The sequence below is a fragment of the Notamacropus eugenii genome, chromosome 1 (assembly GCF_028372415.1).
Source record: "Notamacropus eugenii isolate mMacEug1 chromosome 1, mMacEug1.pri_v2, whole genome shotgun sequence".
NCBI classification, from domain to species: domain Eukaryota; kingdom Metazoa; phylum Chordata; class Mammalia; order Diprotodontia; family Macropodidae; genus Notamacropus; species Notamacropus eugenii.
The window spans coordinates 6576119-6595256 of NC_092872.1; the positions used below are offsets into that span (position 1 = coordinate 6576119).

A 19138-nucleotide genomic window follows, 5' to 3' on the forward strand; every position below is an offset into this window, starting at 1 on the left:
CTCAGGGACTTTGCTAAGTGTCTCTGACTCAGTTTCTTCCTTAGCAAAATGGAAATAAAATTCCCTATCTAACCAATCTGTGGCCACTTTCCCCCTCCAACCCCCCTTAGAGGGGGTGGATGGCTAGAAAACAAAGGCAGTTTCAGGTGAAGATTCTTTAGTTTGTAAAATAAGATACTTAGAAAACATCTGCCCTAAGGCTGTCTCAACAACTGGAATCTCAAGCCTAGGGCAGCCCTTTGTAGAATGAATGGTTTACCTTAAGGAGGGAGGCCATAGGAAATGAGTTAAAAACCAATTTCATACAGAAGGAACCAGGCCAAACCACAAGTTAGAAGACAAATATCTCTACATTTTTCAACTCTGGAGAAGATCTTGGAACAACTGCATTTTCTAAATAGCAATAGCTCCTGGTAGTCAATACGCTTCAGTGAAGAAAGCATTCCCCCACACCTACCCACTGTGGGGACACGAAAAAGCGAGTCACAAAGATTCACAAACGGTTCGCTCAGGAGTGAGCATTTCATGGATCAACATCACAGACACTACCTGTCAACCCTTCAAAGTACAACACGACATTTCCTCTACCCAAAACTTCCTAAGTCTATGAAACCACTTCAAGACCCTAAGAGGGCTGTTTTCTCTTACTGCACAGGCAGATGGAAAAGGACTTCAGATGGTGAAGCCTAAAATGCATTAAAACCATTAAGCAATTCCAACATTAAAGTGAATTAACTGCTTTCCCACTCTACTCCAAATGATTCATTATTTAATTCAGGAGAAAATCCATATGAATCAGGCTTAAAGCTAGAAGGGGCATTAAAAGTAATTTAATTCAACCCTCCCCTTTTACAGAGGAGGAAACTGAGGAACAGAGAAGATAATGCCCAGTCATACAAGCAGGAAGTGGCATATCTGAGATTCATACTCTGATCCTTCAACTCCAAATCTAGCACTTATTCCGCTGCTTAGAAATCATGTAGCCCAACAGATGAAGACACTGGGGAGCAGTTCTAAAAAAGACAATATAAATAATCCCATATCTGAGATGAAGGTTCTCCCTACCCCCACCACCCTAGGGGGAGCAATGCTTGATTTGCAATAAAATCTACTATTCAAGTCCTAATTTTATGGCTCCAACAAGTCACTGTACCTTTCTGCATCTGAATCCTCATCTGTAAAGCAAAGACACTGATCTGGTTATCTTTCTTACTGTACTTCCAAAATGCTACTACCAAAGGCCAGCCAATCATGGTCAGGGTCACACAGACACACAGACGAGAGACAGAGAGAGAGAGAGAGAGAGAGAGAGAGAGAGAGAGAGAGAGAGAGAGAGAGAGACAGACAGACAGAGAGAGGGAGGGAGAGAGAGAAAGGGAGAGACAGAGAGACTGAGACTGAATTATAAATACTAGGGAATGAGAAGATCCTTCTTAATTGCAGCTCGACTACAATGGGATTATTTAATTTCCACATATGCACAGATGAGAACTAGTAGTCTCTCAAAATGCTCCTTTTGGAATACACAGTCCTCTATAGGGTCAACTCTCCCTTGATCACAAAGTTTTCACTTTGTTATCACAAGATATTCCACATTAAAAGACTAGCACTACTTATTATTAATTGTTATTATATTACACTCCTTCTTATACTCAGAAACCAGTTCCCTGGTCCAAAATATTTTTGCATGCTTAATTCTTCTTGAAAATAAGAGGCTTTATGCACATAAGCTTCACCATTATGTCACATAGATAAAAGGCAAAATAATGGCAACAGAGTTTCCAACACAAAGTTATTAGGCCAGGAAAGCTCCAAGAGACAGTCTCATACACGCTGCCTAGGGTCAAGTTAAAAGATGACAGAAAGTAATACATACTAATAGTTTTTTTCTGAAAACAAAGGAGAAGAAAAGGAGAAGAGGGAAGGGAAAAGGAAAGGAGTGTCACCTCTTCACAGGATAGACTTTTTACAAACTATAAGGAAGTCAAGTGTCTTGCCCAGAAATCACAAAGGAGATTAATAGAAGAACTAGAATTAAAGTTCTTTGTGAGTTTTCTGTCTAGCACTTCTCCAAATTCTACCAAGAGCTACAGAACTCAATTCTGTTGACCATTTACATAATTCAGTGTTTGCTAGGCCTTGAAACTTTCAAATCTTTAGAGAATTAGATAATGTATATGACTGTCTATCTCTTTTGGTTATGCTTTCCCAACTGTATGGTTAGTCCATCTTTACTAATATAACCATGTAAATTAGAACTGCTCATTTCGGGCCTGTAAGTAAAGCACAGAAAGAAGCCACCATGATTAGCAAGCTGAAGCATTTTTTACGGAAAATGTCTCTCCTATAAAGTTTGTCACAACTACACACCAAGAAACTTGAAAACTGAATTTTCTAAATTTTAAATATTTAAAAAATATTTCTAAAAAATTTCCACATGAGGGGCTTTCGGTGGTTTTGAACTTACTAACTAAAAACACGAAAATGCAACACATTCTGATTCACTTGAAAGAACAATTAACTGCTATCAGGAAAGACAGATTTCTTAAAGAGGAAAATGACATAATGAAGGGGCCATGGGAAAACAGGCACACTAGTACACTGTTGATAGAGCTGTCAACTAGTCCAGCCATTCTGGAAAGCACGCCCAGAAGGTTACCAAAGTATGCTTACCCTCAGGGTCCAGCTATACAACTCATTCCTGGACCTAAACCTCCAAAGAAAACAAAGAAAGAGAAATAGAATACACACACACAGAAAAAAAGGATACATATGTACATTTATATGGTAGCTCTTTCCAATAGTAGTCAAAAACTTGGAAAAGAGGTGTCCTTTTGGGGAATGGCTAAACCAAATGTGCCATATGCATATAATGGGATATTACTGTTACCATAAGAAACGATGAAATGGACAATTTCAGAGGAAACTTAAAAGATTTAGGAACTGATGCAGAGCAGAGTAAGCAGAACAGTAACACTGTAGGGGCAAACATTTGTGAATGATTTCAGAATTCTGATCAATATGATAAACTATGATATATAATAATCAGAACTCTAACACTGATCAATATGATAAACTACAAGCATAAATGATAAACAGAAAAAATGCAGAAAGAAAGAAATATACTTTTCTGACATGACTAATGTGTAAATGTGCGTTCCTAGACTAGGTAGATATGGAGGGATTTGTTCTTTAGGTTTTTGGTAGGAGGGCCAGATTGATGGGGGAAAATAAACATCTTATTACTTGAAAAATAAAAATGATAAAAAAAATGTTTTAAAGTAATCAGAATTTTTGCTGTATCACAAAACATCATACCAAGATATTTCAAAAATAATTAAGAATGTCCATTGTATTGATCTTACTAAAACATATTAATAATTTTATTCAGAGCAAAAGAGTTTTTTTACCATTAATTTTTTTTTATCTTTTTATTTTTATATTTTGCTCTAGAGTGTACATGATGCAGTAAAACATGTATATTATTTATAAATACACATACACAGATTGGGGGTACATGCTCAAAAATGTTTACTGATGGGTGCATGATCAATGAAATTTGGCAGCCACTGCTCTGGATGTCAAAACTTTTGTCATTCTCATAGAAATAGGTGACATTTTCCTTTTCAAAGTTACTCCAATAACCGCCCTTTTAATCCAATCTCATTCCTTTTTCCCAACTCTGGAACACTTTGTTGCAATTACCAACACACACACACACACACACACATACACACACCCCCCCCAGCCAAAATCTGCCATCTGCCTTGGCTCTTCTTCTCTAACACCTTGCTCTATTTTCTCCTCACTCCTACCAAAGAGGATTTCAAGGTAAGAATGCGGTTGCATGTGGGTGGATGGGTGGGAGTGATGATGAACAATGACTACATTGAGAATTTAAAATCAGGTTTTCATTTATTTGGATCTGGGTGATGGTTAAGAGGCTTAGTGACAAAATACAAAGCAAGAATTCCAAAAATGGGTCAGTATGTCTCTGTAGCTCATTAAAGCTAGCAAACTATACAATGCAAGGCGTAATCAAGAAGTTTTATTTAGTAAGCATTTATACACAACAATCGGAAAGTTAAGGCTGAGAAATTTAAGCAAACACTACTAACAACATATTTTGTCTGTCCAAGTAATTCTGAGGCACTTCTGTGTTTCCTGTCATCCATATCAGCTACATGGCACACATGACATACTATCACAGATCAGAGGCCAGCTAGTCCAACTGCTTAATTTTACAGAGGTCAAAACTGAGGCCCAGGGAATTAAGCGACTGGCCAAGGCTCCAGAGCTGTTAAGCCACGGTCATCCTCTGAATCCTGATCAGTAAGTGCACTTTCTCCTCCATGTTTCTTGCTCTTACTATCTCTAGAATACCAGTCAATGAATGGAACATAGAAAACGATTCCTTTCCTAAAATCCCTACAGAGAAATTCCCAAGCATTTACCACAGAATCTATTTCAAGGTCCTACCTACATAAAGGTTTCCTTTTTTAATTATTGCTGAAAACACCCATTTCCCAACTCTATCCTCCTTTATGTGCAGTTTCTTCGGATGATAATCTAAGTTCCCAAGGTCCAGAACTGTCTTGCCTGGCAATTAATAAGCCTTAGTCAATGTCTGACCTATCTACCATCTCTTCTTTACCATTTTACCTGCCTAAGGCCCTGTTTCTCTGAGTTATCAAGGCTCTATGTGAACCTGCTCCATCTCTTATATTCTGCTCAATTATTCCAGATTGTTTATTCACTTCCCTTTAGTGATTATGTCTAGTTATAAAAGGGGCAACTTTCCCAACGGCTCAACCAATTTCTTTTAATTGCCTAGCAATAGACCTGAAACTTCAGAAGAACTTTATTCCAAATTCTTTAATACACGTGACCCTGGGTAATGTTTAAGTTTCCTACTCTATAGACTTGTCCACAAAAGGAAAATGGGCCACTTGAGAGCTGGAATGAACTCTTCAGTCCAGAAGAAAAAGTCCCAGCAGCTCAATATAGAAGGCTTTCCCTACAAATTGTGATGTGGGACCAAGAACTGTCCGAGGACTCTCTCAGTGCCTGCCACAGTGGCTAATGAATCACAGCAATCTCTAGAATCTTCTCTAGTCCAACCTGCCTTTGTTTTTTTAAAAACATGCTTTATTTTTTTTTACTTTGCTATCACTCTGCAATCTTTCCCATCCAAAGAATCCTCTTTTTTAATAAAACAGTGTAAGTTAAGCAAAAACCAAACCAACACGCTGACCAGGTCTAATAGCCTTTGCTTCACTGAATGCCTAGATATAGTTCACCACATTTGTACTGAGCAGAGAGGTATGTTCCAGCATCAGTCTTGTAGAGGCAGGATTCTATTTCCCAAGTTCTGGTCTATTACCAAACTTGTATCAAAGTCACAAATATTCTCATGGCTCCCTGCACTGGTACAACATGACTAATGTGAAAATATGTTTAACGTGAATGCATAGGCAGAGCTTCTACCAGATATGCATGTCATCTTAGGGAGGGAGGAGAGGAGAGAGAGGGAGAAAATTTCAGACTCAAAATCTTACCAAAGTAAATGTTGAAAACAAAATAAATTTAAAAAGAGTCACAAAGAAAAACAACTTTGGCTTAAAGGGTCTGGGATGTCTAAATCCACAGAAAACAAGGAGGGGGCAGAGGAGAATGAGATGACAGAGCTGCCTGGGTGCATAAACATGGAAAAGATTGTATCTGCTGATAAACTATATCCCTCTCTATAAATGAACAAGAAACAGGACCAAAATAACGACAATTCTTTATGGAGGTAGAAGCTTAATTATGAAGCAGCTTAGACTTCTGCATAATTAGAACATTTATCAATATAAACAAACCTACTATGACTACACCTGTATAACCTGTACTGAACTACTTGCCTTCTCAATGAAGTGAGGTGGGGAGCGAGGAAGGGAGAGAATTTGGAACTCAAAGTTTTAAAAACGAATGCTAAAAATTGTTTTTATGTGTAACTAGAGAAAAATAAAATACTAACTGAAAGCTAAAAAAAAAAAACAAAAACAGAAAAAAAATCAACCAGAACTGCTAGAACGGGTCAGAGTCAACATCCACACAATCAAGTATTCTCACACTTCCACTACTAAGAATCTTGCCTAATTTTAACTGAATTCTCACCATCAAGTTACATTCATAAAGTGTCATATCCATTACGTGTCAAACCACAGTCTACTTCTCTTTTTATACCAAAATCAGAAGACAACTGCACATACAGGACAATCAGCATAAAACTTATTTTTCACAAGCCAAACTTTAAGTTCTGGAACAACTGAGCCCAAGTAAATGCCATTCTGACAAACTACCACCCACAAGGAGATGCCTTCCATTTCAAACCCTTGTTTCCAGATGTGCTTATGTTTACAAGGGATCTATTCAGAATCCAAAGGGATACCCACTCAAGGCAGGAGGAAACTACAGTTCATTTCACTTAGAGGGAATGCACTATAAAACTCCCTGAGCAGCACAAGAAATGCCCCTTTCATTTCCTCCCGCTGCAAGACTGAAAAGGATTCTCATTGTTCTCACTAGAACAATCTGTGCGCCTGTGCAAGTGGCCAAGATCCCAGCCCGAAGGCTGCTCTCAGCCCCACCAACGGCGCTTACTGCATGGGCAAGCAAAGCCCTGACAAACAGCTTTTATGATGGGAAATGCCTCCTGTTAACAGACAAAACCCTCCGACAAGAGGGAAATGAAAAGCATATACTCTCAATCTTTACCCAAGACAGAGACCTGCAGTTATGGTGCTAAAAGAATGCTAAAGGTTTCTTCAGGAATAGGTAACCGAAAATGCAATTATTCAGGCCCTCAATATTCTCAGCAACCTTTTCCAGGTGAGACAGTCTTTACCCAAGTCTCCAGAAGCAACCATTTATTTTCCCCTGTGACAGTCACTCCTTTGGGAATGTCTACCACCATTTAAGCAAAGCTCTTTTCAGAAAGACAAACATGAGGGGTTCAAAGTGTCAGTGGTGTAACGGAAAGAAATTGTGATTTCTTTCTTCAGCGTGACCTTGAACAGGTAAACTCCACCTCTCTGGAACTCTGTTTCCGCCTCTTAAAAGGTTAGGCTAGATAAACTTTAAGACCTACAAGCCTTTATCTACCTAGTACCAATAGGTCTTCTTACAGAAGTTGAAGCATTCTCCCCTCTTTTTTAACCTCCCGAGATTATAATCTGAAAGAAGGAACACAAACATATGAAATGGCTTGGGAACAAAATCATTAATCACAAGTACAAAGCAGCATATCATTAAATGTAAAAATATATACGGTAGGAACATATTAGAACATAATTTGACTAAGTATCTAGATATTAATTAAATTAAAATCTTAAGAGTATATGGGCTCCCTTTGGGTTTCAAGTCCTGGCTCTGCCACCAACTTGGAAAGCTGTGTGACTCTGTAAAATTTAAGGTTGAGACATTTATTTTGTGTACAGCAGGGATAAGGCCTGCCCTACTTTTCTCACAGGGTAAAAAAAAAAAAAAAAAAAAAGACATGATTGTACATATATAACCTAAATCAAACTGCTTGCCTTTTTGGAGGGGAAGATAAAGAGGGAAGGAAAAAATTTGGAACTCAAAATTATATTAAAAATGAGTATTAAAAACTGTCTTTACAAGTTATTGTAAAAAATAAAATACTATTAAAAATGAGAAATACACATGAAAGTACCTTGAAACATTAAAAGCATTAATTAAACAAAAGTTTATAAATTTCCAATATCCGTTTAATAATTCTGTTACAGATTACTCCCACAGTGGAGAGCACAATGACCTTGTGAGATCAGCATTACTATCAGCCTCATTTTATAGATGAGCATTGGTTGTGGTCCAGGATGTGGAAGAGACTTCAGAGGATATCACCCCTTTATTTTACAAATTAGGACAATAAGCATCAGAGAGGGGATTTAAGCACAGGTCCTCAGACTCTGGCACCTGTGCTGTCACCATATTAAAAACTGAGAGAATAAATTATTAGTTGATGGTCAAAGAGCTCCTAAGCGTCCCAAGTGGAGCAGAGCCCTTAGCCACTGCTGCCTCCTCGGTGCAGTCTCTATGGTCCAACGAGCCAGAATACGCTCTTTCTCAAACACTCCTAGAGCATGTGGTCTGTCTCCATCATTCCCAGCTTAATGACATGTTTATCTTCGAGGTGCCACATGGCCATTTAAGCTCCTCCTGGACACAAACTTTTAAAGGTAAGGACTGTTTCATTTTATACCAGCTTGGTGTCTAGTGCAGGGCTCACAAAGAGTTAAGTACTCTTTCAGTAAATGTGTCTTGAATTTAACTGATGGGAACTTTTGATCACAACTTCAAATCTAGACCTTATGATTTTAAGCTAGAAGGAAGTATAAAGATCAGCTGATCCAACACCACCTCTTCACCTTCTCTTACTGACAAAGAAATTAAGGCCCAGAGAGGGGGAGGGGCTTTCATTCTATCACACATTTCTAGGAAACTAACATTCAAAGTTCAAAACAAGCTTAACCTCCAGCGATTTTATTAAAACTTTATTTAAGAAATTCACATTAAACTAACCCAGGATTAGCGAGCAGTCTGCACATCCTGAAACTGTAATGTGAATTTAGAAACAGAATGCTCTATAAAAACAAGCAAACAATGCCCAACGGGACCTCCTTCCAGGTCCTCGGTTTGGGTCCCAGAAGTCTCGAAGAAGGCAGCCTCTGATAGACCCATTTCTGTCAAAAACTCCCCATTCTCCCCGGCCTGATCCCAATTACCCTCCCAGTAAAAAGACACAAAATCCCACTTTTACTAATTTACCTTAGCACCTCATAAGGGTTCAGCTTTCTAGAGACCAAATCTCCACAAACCCTATTTGCACAGCGAAATCTCCTTACTATCTATATGCATACGCCTGTTAAATAGAAGCCTTTCCATCAGGCACCGGGACTTTTCAAAAGAAGCCTCTTGTTTTAGAGACTAGTGCTTTCCTTTGGGCAGGTTGACACCAAATACTACTAACCCACTTAGATTCATCCACTGATGACCTGGTTACTGAATGAACCCTGGGGTAGTCAAGGTGACCTATGACCCAAGTTTCTGGGGCAGCTGTGGAAGCAAATTATCTTAAGTCATACAACAGGTCTAAAAGGAGCCAGGATGCTAAGGACCATTCCCACCACCTAAATATCATTTCAGTCATTCTTGACTAACTTGTCTAGAGGCAACCAACTGAGCAAACAAAATGAAATCTGAAGTGTAATAACACGGAGGCAGTGCTTCAAAGGCAACTTATTTTGACCCTGTGTTCTCCTTTTAGAAACACCTAGATGTCCGACAATGCTTAATATTATGCAGTAGGATAAGAAGCAATACTTCCCCTTCTCCACCACTTCTGGCCCCCAAAAGTAATATCAAACGCTAAAAACCTTGTTTTCCCCAATGTTTGAAATGCACTTTTAAAAGAAAAAAATCTCAAACTTCCAATACATTTCTCTCTCTGCACGCATATACACAAGTTCTCCTATGCCTACAATGCACTGCCTCTTCAGGCTGCCTTATTTCAAGGCTCAGTTCATCTGTCCACTACATGAGGCGTTTCCTCATCTCCCTCCTTCAAACAAACCGTTGGTGCTATCTCCTTCTTCAAATTATCTTTTATTTTCTCATCTGTGATTATGAATGTGAACTCCTTGAAGAGAGGAACTGCTTCATTTGCCCTTAAATATCAATCCCTAACTATAGCGCTTTACAAACAGGCAGTACTTTACAGTTAACGAACTGAAAACCCAAGATGGGGTCTCTGATAATTATATCAAATTGAGCAAGTGGAACTCAAACAATGGATGTCTAAGGAAGAAGGAAGGTGTCAGAACTGTACTAAATCCATTAACTAGCTTCTCCGATTCCTGGCTCACTTCGGTGTTAATACAAAGAGATGATAATTTTTTTTTAATATTTGCTGAAGAAAAAAGTCTAATAGAAAGTATGGAGAGATTTTAATTAAATTTTTCAATCACTTGCATTAATTCATTAATTTTGGTATAATTTATACCTCACTGTAATAAAAGGGCAAAGAAAGATCCTCAGGGAACTCTTGAGTGTAAGAAGCCCCAACTGAACAGTATTCCACCATCACTTCCCATCCTACGGCCAATAAACTTCCATCATCTCCTCTTTTAGTCCCTATGATCCAAACTCTTGGACTTTCAAGAAGAACATACTCCTTCTACTTCTCTCTGAAATCATCCTGCTCTGAATTCTCCTTCCACAGCATCCTCAGGAACCATTTTATTATAAACTTCCCCTTGTTTTCAACACTTGATCTCCCCCCCCCTGCCTTTGTTCCCATGGAAAATGAAACTGGAGGAAATCATGATACTGCGCTACCTGAATCCACTCTAAATTTATACTGCATGATCTCAATTGAGCCCTCACTCCATCAAGGCATTCTTTTTACACCTTTCTAATTGACTCACTATCCTATTTACCACAAAGGCTTTTCCAAACCTTGTCCTCTGTCCTCAAACCTCCCATAGCTCCATCTTTTCCTCATCCTCTGAGCTGAGCACCTGGCCTCATATTTTAGTAAAAAGAAACTGAAGTCATTCATCACGTGCTTTCTTTTCTCACATCTCCCAGACACCTTTTGCCAAGATCTCTGCCTTCACCTCCGTAATGAGGCAGGGTCTCCTTTCCAAAGCAAACTACTCTACACATGCAAAAGTGATCCCATTCCATCCCATCTTCTGCATTCTTTATCATCCTCACTCATCTTCACTTTCTCTGTTTACTGGCTGTTTCCTTATAGTCTATGTCTCTCTCCACCCTCAAAAAACCTCTCACTTAATATATCCACGCCCAATTATCATCCCTTATCTCTTTTCCCCTTTGTGGCTAAACAGCCCAAAAGGCCATCTAGGACAGAGCCTCTATCTCTGACTCTCTTAAATCTCTTCTACAATCTGATTCCTAACCTCATCATTCAACTGAAACTGTTCTCTCCGAAGTTACTAATGCTCTCTTGATTGCCAAACCTAAAGGCCCTTTCTCACTTCTCTTCCTTTCTGAGCACTCTACATACACTCTACATGTATCACTCACCCTATCCTTCTCAATTTTCTTTTCTCTAGGTTTTGCTGACATTACTTTCTCCTGGTTCTCTCCTCCTACCTCAGTCTCCATTGCTGAATCCTCATCCAAGTCATGCCCTAATTGCAGGTGCTTTCACAGGGCTCTGTTGTAAGGCCCTCTTCACCCTCTATGCTATTTCATTTTGTGATCTCATCAGCTCCCCTGGATCCTATTATCATCTCTATAGTGATGACTCTCAAACCTACTTATCTAGCCCTAAAACCTCTCTGCTGACCATTTCCAAACTCCTATTAGACATCTCAAAAAGAAATCTCCTGTACACATCTTAAACTGAATATGTCCAAAAGTGAACTCACCTTTCCCTTTTTCCTAACTGTGCCATGACTGTCAATCCTCCCAGTCACCCAGACTCACAACACAGGTGTTGTCCTTGACTTCACTTTCTTCACTCACATCCTACCAGTTACTAGTTCTGTCAATCCTGCCTTCATAACATTGCTACTATGCACCCCCTTCTCTCCTCTGGCACTGCCCTCATCACCTCATGTCTGGACTTCCACAAGTTTTCTGGTTGGTCTCCCTACCTCAAGTCTCTCCGCACTCCAGTGCAATCTCCGCTCAGGTGCACAAACGACTTCCTACAACAAAGGCATGGTCATGTCAACCTTCTATTGAATGAACGCTCATGGCTCCCTGTCACTTTCAGGATCAAACATAAAATCATCTCGCAATCCCAGCTATTCATAGGGGCTCCCAACTTTCTCATCTTTTTTACCTTACTATACCACCACCACTACCACCCAAGCATGTGACACTGACCTTGCATCTTCAGGCTTGAGGCATTTTCACAAGCAGTCCCCAGTATGGAAGGCTTTCCACACATATCCACCTCCCGGCTTCCTTCAAATTCTAGTTAAAATCCCAACTTCGATAGGAAGATTTTAAATCCCTATTAATTCTAGCGCTTTCCTTCTGTTGATTACAATATATCCAGCATATATAGCTTGTTTTAACATAGCTGTTTGCAGGTTATCTCCCCGTTAGACTGTAAGTCACTGTGAGCAGGGACTACTCTTTGAATTTCTTTGTATCTCCGGTGCCTGGTCCAGTACTTGGCACATAGTGGGCATTTAATATATATTTACTAACTATTCTGGGATCTTTTCACCTGGTGCCCCTTCCCTCTGGCACTCACAGAAACTTGATATCCTGGAAGACGTTGCATTCATGAACACCTTCCTCAATACAGGCTACTCCACTGATCAGCTTTTGAGTTCTTCCCCCAACAAATAAGACCATAAGCAGTAGATATATTCTTTGCTCATTATTGTCATTTTTAGACTCCTCTTTCCTAGAATCAGTACCTCAGGGTTGATAACATTTGAGTCAGATCTTGGCTGCAGTCATCCAGAAAATTCCAAGTCCCTTCTTCTCCTTTCTCAAGCAGTTCAGTATCTGGCTCATGCGTATTTCCCCACTATAAGCCCTGTCTTGATACTTAAGAAACTCCAATATTTACATTAATGTCCCCTCAGACACACTGGCACTCTCAGTTCCTATGACTTATACCTTCATTCTACCTCAATTACACATAAGGGGGTATGGTGAAACCTTTTGATCTCACTCTATGAAATTCCTTTCATAGATTAAAACCTCCTAAACCTCCATCTCTCCTACCTGCCTTAATTTTTCCTAAACCGCTTCTTTTTATCCCCTAGTATTTAAATAAAAACTTGAGAGCAGCGACTAGTTTCACCTTTATATTTCCAGAGCCTGCGCAGTGCCCAGCACATAAGAGGTGCTCAATCGCTATTTGTTGAACCTAAATAAACTGAATACACTAGGAAAAGAATGCTGGTGGTCAGCAAAAGCCCCCAGGCCTACTGAATACCTCTGATGGTATTCAGGATTTTTCACAAATGACAGTGTAAAACATTATAGAATCACAGAACTGGAAGAAATTTTTTACAGTGAACATTTAGTCTAATGACTTCATATTTATAGATGTGGAAAATGAAGTCCAAAAAGTGCCCTGCCCCAGATCACACACTGAGTTAATGGAAAAGCTGGGATGGGAATACAGATCTCCTAAATTTGAGTCCACTGTTCTTTCCATTAAACCATGCAATGCAGCGTCCTGGTAACAATGTATCACAGGCAGACAGACCAACAGAATTCACAAACTGTAAAGCATTTTTTCATCACGTTACATTCTTATCTTACTCTATCTAATGGCCCCAATTTCCTCTCATTGCTAACTGAAATGAGCAATCGCAGGCTTCTGTATTCTGTATAAATGGATTTACATTTTGTTGTATCTCCAACACATGGTTCTTTCTTACTTACAGATCTTTATTTCCACTAGGGATGTCAGAAAGATTCCCCAGGTGCAAGGACCCTGAACTCAGGAGCAAAACCTAATAAATACAGATTACATAATCACTCTTCTTTAGAATTCACAGGATCTGAGAAGACTATGATTTGAACTAGGTATGGAAACAATTCTAGAAATAGTATATTAAACTATTAAAACTTTTTGTTGTTCATTACTATTCTCATCTCAGGCAGGAAAGAATACTGGATTTGGGAGCCAGAGGAACCTAGCTCTGCTACTGATGAGGTCTTAGGAAAATCCCTTAGCCTGGTCTGGACCTCAGATACCTGTATATAAGATGAAGGGGTCAGACTGGAAGATCTTTTAAGCTGCCTTCTATATCTACATTTAAAATCTTGTTATTATATTATATTGAGGCAATTTACAATCTAACCAGTAATGGTTTGTGTATCAAACATCCACTATAAAAAAATAAAATGAATGAAAAAAGGGAAAAGGCTATGAGTCAATATTTTAATCTTGAGGGGAAAAATCCTTGAGGATTTTCCTGTATTCTCAAGGAAAAGTTACCAATCTGAGGCAAAAGGTAGTTTTAAAGAAAATTCTTTCTATTCCGGAATTTTTAGAAATCACTTTAGGGGAGTAATAGCTACTTTAAATACTCTGAACATTTTATTCATCATGTACCAAAATCTCACAATCCCCAAATCAGTTTTTTCAGAAAGAAAAATTTATCAGAAAAAAAAAAAATCTGTTGATCCCATCCCTGCTTCCTCCACTCCCTTCTAAGCTTTTAAATCTCGAGTCACTAAACCTAATATACCTAGTCTTAGCATAGAAAAAGTTTCAGTCTTCCAAAGTAACACTCAAATAAAGGAAAGGCATATATGGGTACTTCTTTCCTCTTCTACAGAACTCTTTGTCACGAAAACTTTAGAATTCTAGCTTCATAGAAAAGTAAGAAATGCATTTAAATTACAGTGAGAGAAATACTGGGGTTCAACACAAGTAAAGCTCTTCTGGCAGTGAGGGTCATTAGGTTCCTTGAGCGATTTACTACTAACAGAGGTTTTAAAATATGTGTCTAGGTTAGTCAGCTTAGAAGCCCTCTTCCCGATTTAACTATTTGACTACCTCAGGTCCTTTCTAGTTCCACAGTTCTTTTGTTCAGGACATTCAAGATCAGAAGTCTGAGTGTTCACAAGCAGCTTCTGTGACTAATTTCTTACCTCTAAGAGCTCTCCCAAAACTGGAATGGACAGAAAGATGTTCAAGGACCAGTTTATAGTCATTTCCCCGCCTCACCACCACCACTACCCAAATCTCTAAGTTCCCTTGTTTCAAAACAACAAATTCCAAACCTAGGCTTCCTCTTGCCTCCAAAAAAAGACCTGAAGTATTATAAATACTGCTCCAGAAATACTAAGGAAGTCCAAACTCAGAGCTGAAATGACAAATACTATAATGAAGTATTATGCTTGGTATATTTATAGCACATCCTGAAACTCAGGCTAGGAAAAGGTAATAACTTGATGGGGCACGTATAATTCTAGATGTACATAAACCGCCCTTCAGATAAAGAGTAGCTACACAGAGGAAATTCTAAGGTCCTGAAAAATTCTACTCAGGAGGAACTAATGTTCCCCTGGAAAGTCCTCCTCTCTAAATTTTGGTATGCTATGACTTGTCAGCCTACTTTTCCGATTAACTTTACAAGTAACCTTTCTGGTCTGTCTTTAAAGAGGGACTTTTAGTTGCTGCTTTGGTTTAAATGTTAATTTTAAATTCTGTTCTCATGTTAAACCATCATTTTACCAGGACGTGCCAGTTTTCTACAGCCATTCTGATCTGGACTCTGCCACTTCTGTGGAGATCTTGGCCAGTCATTTTCCCTCTCTAGATCAGTTTCCTAACTGGTCAAATGAAGGAGGTGAAGATCAATGGTTTCAGACTCAATACATATGGGAGCCACTAATTTGTGCATAAGGATTCCCTGTAGGTCACATACTGCCTTAGAAAAACACATATTATCTGTGCTTTGATGTATTTTTATTTTGTTAAATATTTCCCAATTACATTTTAACCTAGTTTAGCTGGACTCAAGAGTGTAGAAGGCTACAAGTTTGACACCTGTGGAACAGAGGACATCTAAGATCTCTTCCAGCTCTAAATCTATGATAAGCAAATGTATTGGTTCTTTATCATGGAAGTGAAAAAGAAGAAAATACAAGAGAAAACCCTTAAGTGATCACTTTCTTCAAACCCTGGATTCAAAGCCCAAAACATGCAAAATTCTTTCCAGGAGACAAGCAACTTCAATACAACAGGTGTAACAAACCAGATTTTCTAGATTTTGGTAAACTAAAAATAAAAAACAGGGAGGGGCCAGTGACTCCTCATGACATTTACAAGAACTCCCTCTCTTTAAAATGTAATTTTTTTTTTGTATTAACTTAAAGCACAGCAGTTCTCCAACTTCTTGTTCTCAGGACTCCCTCACATTCTTAAAAACTGAGGAATCCAAAGAGCCTTTGTTTATGTGGCTTATATCTATGGATACTTACCATAATTAAAAATTAAGACTGAAAAAAATTATATATTTACTAATTCATTTAAGAATAATAATAAACCCACTACATGTTAACATAAAGTTTTTACAAAAATAGCTATATTCTCCAAAACAAAAATAATTTAGTGAGAAGAGTGGCATTTTTTTACATATTTGTACAAATTTCTTTAATCCCTGAGATAATAGAAAACAGATGAATTCTCATATCTGCTTCTGCATTCAATCTGTTGGAACGGGTCATTTTGGATAAAGACTGTAAAGAAAATTTGGCTTTAAATAGATATGTAGTAGGAAAAGGAAGGAATATTTTAATAGACAAATAACATCTTACTATTATTGTGAAAATAGTTTTGATGTTGTGGAACCCCTATAACGGTCTTCAGGATAACCGTGGTCCTCAGACCATACTTTGAGAACCTCTGACTTAGAAGAACTTCAAAACTTTATAGTAATCAGAAGGGCATTAAAAGCTGCTAGACCAAAGACATAAAAATTAAACTAAAAACGAAAGGAGTGTCAGAAAATCTTGCTCATTTTTACCACATAAATTCAATCTTACCTTAATTATTTCTCCATTGGAAGCGATTAAATCTGTTGGAATGGCAAGTCGAAATGAGCGACCCACCACAGCTATGCCGTCTGGAATGCCCACAACAGCTGGGATAGTCTCTCGAAGATCAGAAAGCACTGAATGCATTGATGCTTCTAACTGGTTTTCCCAGTCCCTTACTACTTCAGAGGGTTCACTGGGCCAGTGGGACTGAGCTGAAGCAATCATTAGGAGAATAAAAAAGGTCCTCCCCCAAAGAGGGGGCAGTAGTACAAATCCAACAGTCATACTCATTACAGTTTCCAAAGGTATTAAAGCCAAAAATTGCAGGACACGGGCCAACAGCGTCAAGTGGATTCTATTATCTCAGCTTTGGCACACCTGTTCCATCCCAGCCGGTCTTCAGAAACTGAAAGGAAAAAAAGAAATTCTGATCAACATCAGAGTAGATTTTTTTCTCACATAAGCAAGAAGGCTGCCATTACCTCATGACTACATAAGCATTCATCACTCCATTCATCGAGCTTGCATTTGCAATCTTACTTTGATTAATTTACAAATATCCTTGATTCCATCAGTATGAGTACTACTCTTAACTAATGCAAATAGTAATCCTGCTATGCCATAAAATATTCTTTGAGTTTCTGTAATCATAAAATGTATCCCCTGATGCAAAGCCTCTCTGAATTTAGCTTAATTAGTTCTATGATGGCAATCCCCTATTTTAAGACTTTGCCATTTGGTAAGACATGCCTGAGCTTGGGCTTCCACCGGTAAATCCTTTGAGAATCCAGTTGGTTACAACAAGAGGAGATACCAAAATCCAAATTAACAATGAAGCAGAGGAAGTTTACTTCCATTTTGACAACAAAAAGAATACAGTCCTCTAGCTGGTTTTCCCAGAAGGTTCACTGGGCCGGTAGGAATTGGGCCACAGCAATCATTAACAGAAAAATCTTTTAAAATCCTCTCCACGGAAGGGACAGTAGTGTAAATCCAACAGTCGCTGTAGTAAACAGGTAACTAGCCATGAATGAGTAACTTTTCCAGATGAAGATCGTTGTAGCAGAATTAAGAACAAGTTCTCCAGAACTGCATTTGGTCACTGTGTTGTTCAGTTTCCTAGTCTTTTTTGAATGATTCTGTCTTTTATTTGTTTCTTTGAATGTTTGCATTAGTCATGTTATAGAGAAGAGTTAGAACCAAAGGGAGGAAACAAGAGAAGGAAGAAAGAGAGAAAACAGTCTGCTTCCACCGGCATTCAGACTCCAGAGTTCTTCCTCTACAGCATTTTCCCTCAGGAGTCTTTTGGAGTTGTCTTAGATCCTCTGATTTCTGAGAAGAGCTAGGTCATCAAATAACGCAGATGTTGCTGTGTACAGCGTTCTCCTGGTCCTGCTCTCTTCATTTTGCATCAGTTCATGCAAGTCTTCCCAGGTTTTTATGAAACCGCTCCCACCATTATTTCTTACAGCACAATAGTATTCCATTACATCTATTACACCATAACTTGTTCAGCCATTCCCCAATTGATGGGCACCTCCTTCAATTTCTAATTCTCTGCCACCACAAAAAAAGGGCTGCTATTTTGTACACAGGGGTCCTTTCCGTCTTTCTTTGATCTCTCTGTGGTAGAGATCTAGCGATAGTATCACTGAGTATGCACCGCCTGTGTTTTGAACACATTTCCAAACTGTTTTCCAAAACAGCTGGACTAGTTCACAGCTACCACAGAGCATTAATATACCTGTTTTCCCACAGTTGCTTCCAGCATTTGCCATTTTCCTTTTTTTCCCCAACCAGCACAGTGTGTCCAGGAAACTGAGTAGGATCACTCATCAAATGATGAGTAGTAACAGGATTTGAACGAGCAGTTTTCAAAAGAAGAAATGAAACTATCAATACCACATGAAAGACTGCTTCAAGTAACTAAGAAAACGTAAACTTGGACGGCTGTTTCCCCTCATACCATACGAGCAAAGATACCAAAAAAAAGAAAAAATTATAAAAGTTGGAGGGGATATAGAAAGACAAGCACTTATCAATGAATGCAATGTTGAAGAAATTAGGACTGGACCAATCATTCTGAAAAATCATTTGGAATTATAAAAACCATGGCAGTGTGATTTGTAACCATACTCTGAGCAGAAGTTTTTAAAAACTAGAAATATAATCCCACTGGAAAATAGCTAAAATGTGATACGCACATACACACACACAAATGTAAAGAATATTATTTTGCATATAAGATGACAAATGTTAAGAATTCAAAGAATCTTGGAAAGATTTAAGTGGCCTGATGTAGAGAAAAATAAGGAAAAGCAAGAAAACAATTTGCACAATGATCATAGTAACGTAAACGACAAGACATTGACAATGACCACAGTAATGTAAAAAACATTTTAAAACATTATAAATCTGTAGTGATGAATCTTGAAAGATAAAGTTGGGCACAGTATTACAAAGGACGGAGACTGCAAAGGGTTCAGAATAAGAATGAAGAATAACTGTTGGATTAAAATTCTACAGAAGTCAGCCCAGGACAACTAGGGAAATGAAGAATGAATTTCTAAAGGCA

General features: G+C 38.5%; 1 protein-coding gene across 4 annotated transcripts in view; it reads right to left on the reverse strand.

Moving 5' to 3' along the window:
• The window catches only part of DAG1 (dystroglycan 1), an 87847-nt gene that overhangs the window by 14783 nt on the left and 53926 nt on the right, over positions 1-19138 (reverse strand). For all 4 annotated transcript variants that reach the window (XM_072650992.1, XM_072651001.1, XM_072651008.1 and 1 more), the window contains exon 2: positions 16570-16969. In XM_072650992.1, coding sequence (XP_072507093.1) covers positions 16570-16854 — 285 coding nt within the window. In that variant the 5' untranslated portion in view covers positions 16855-16969. The remainder of the gene's footprint in view (positions 1-16569; positions 16970-19138) is intronic.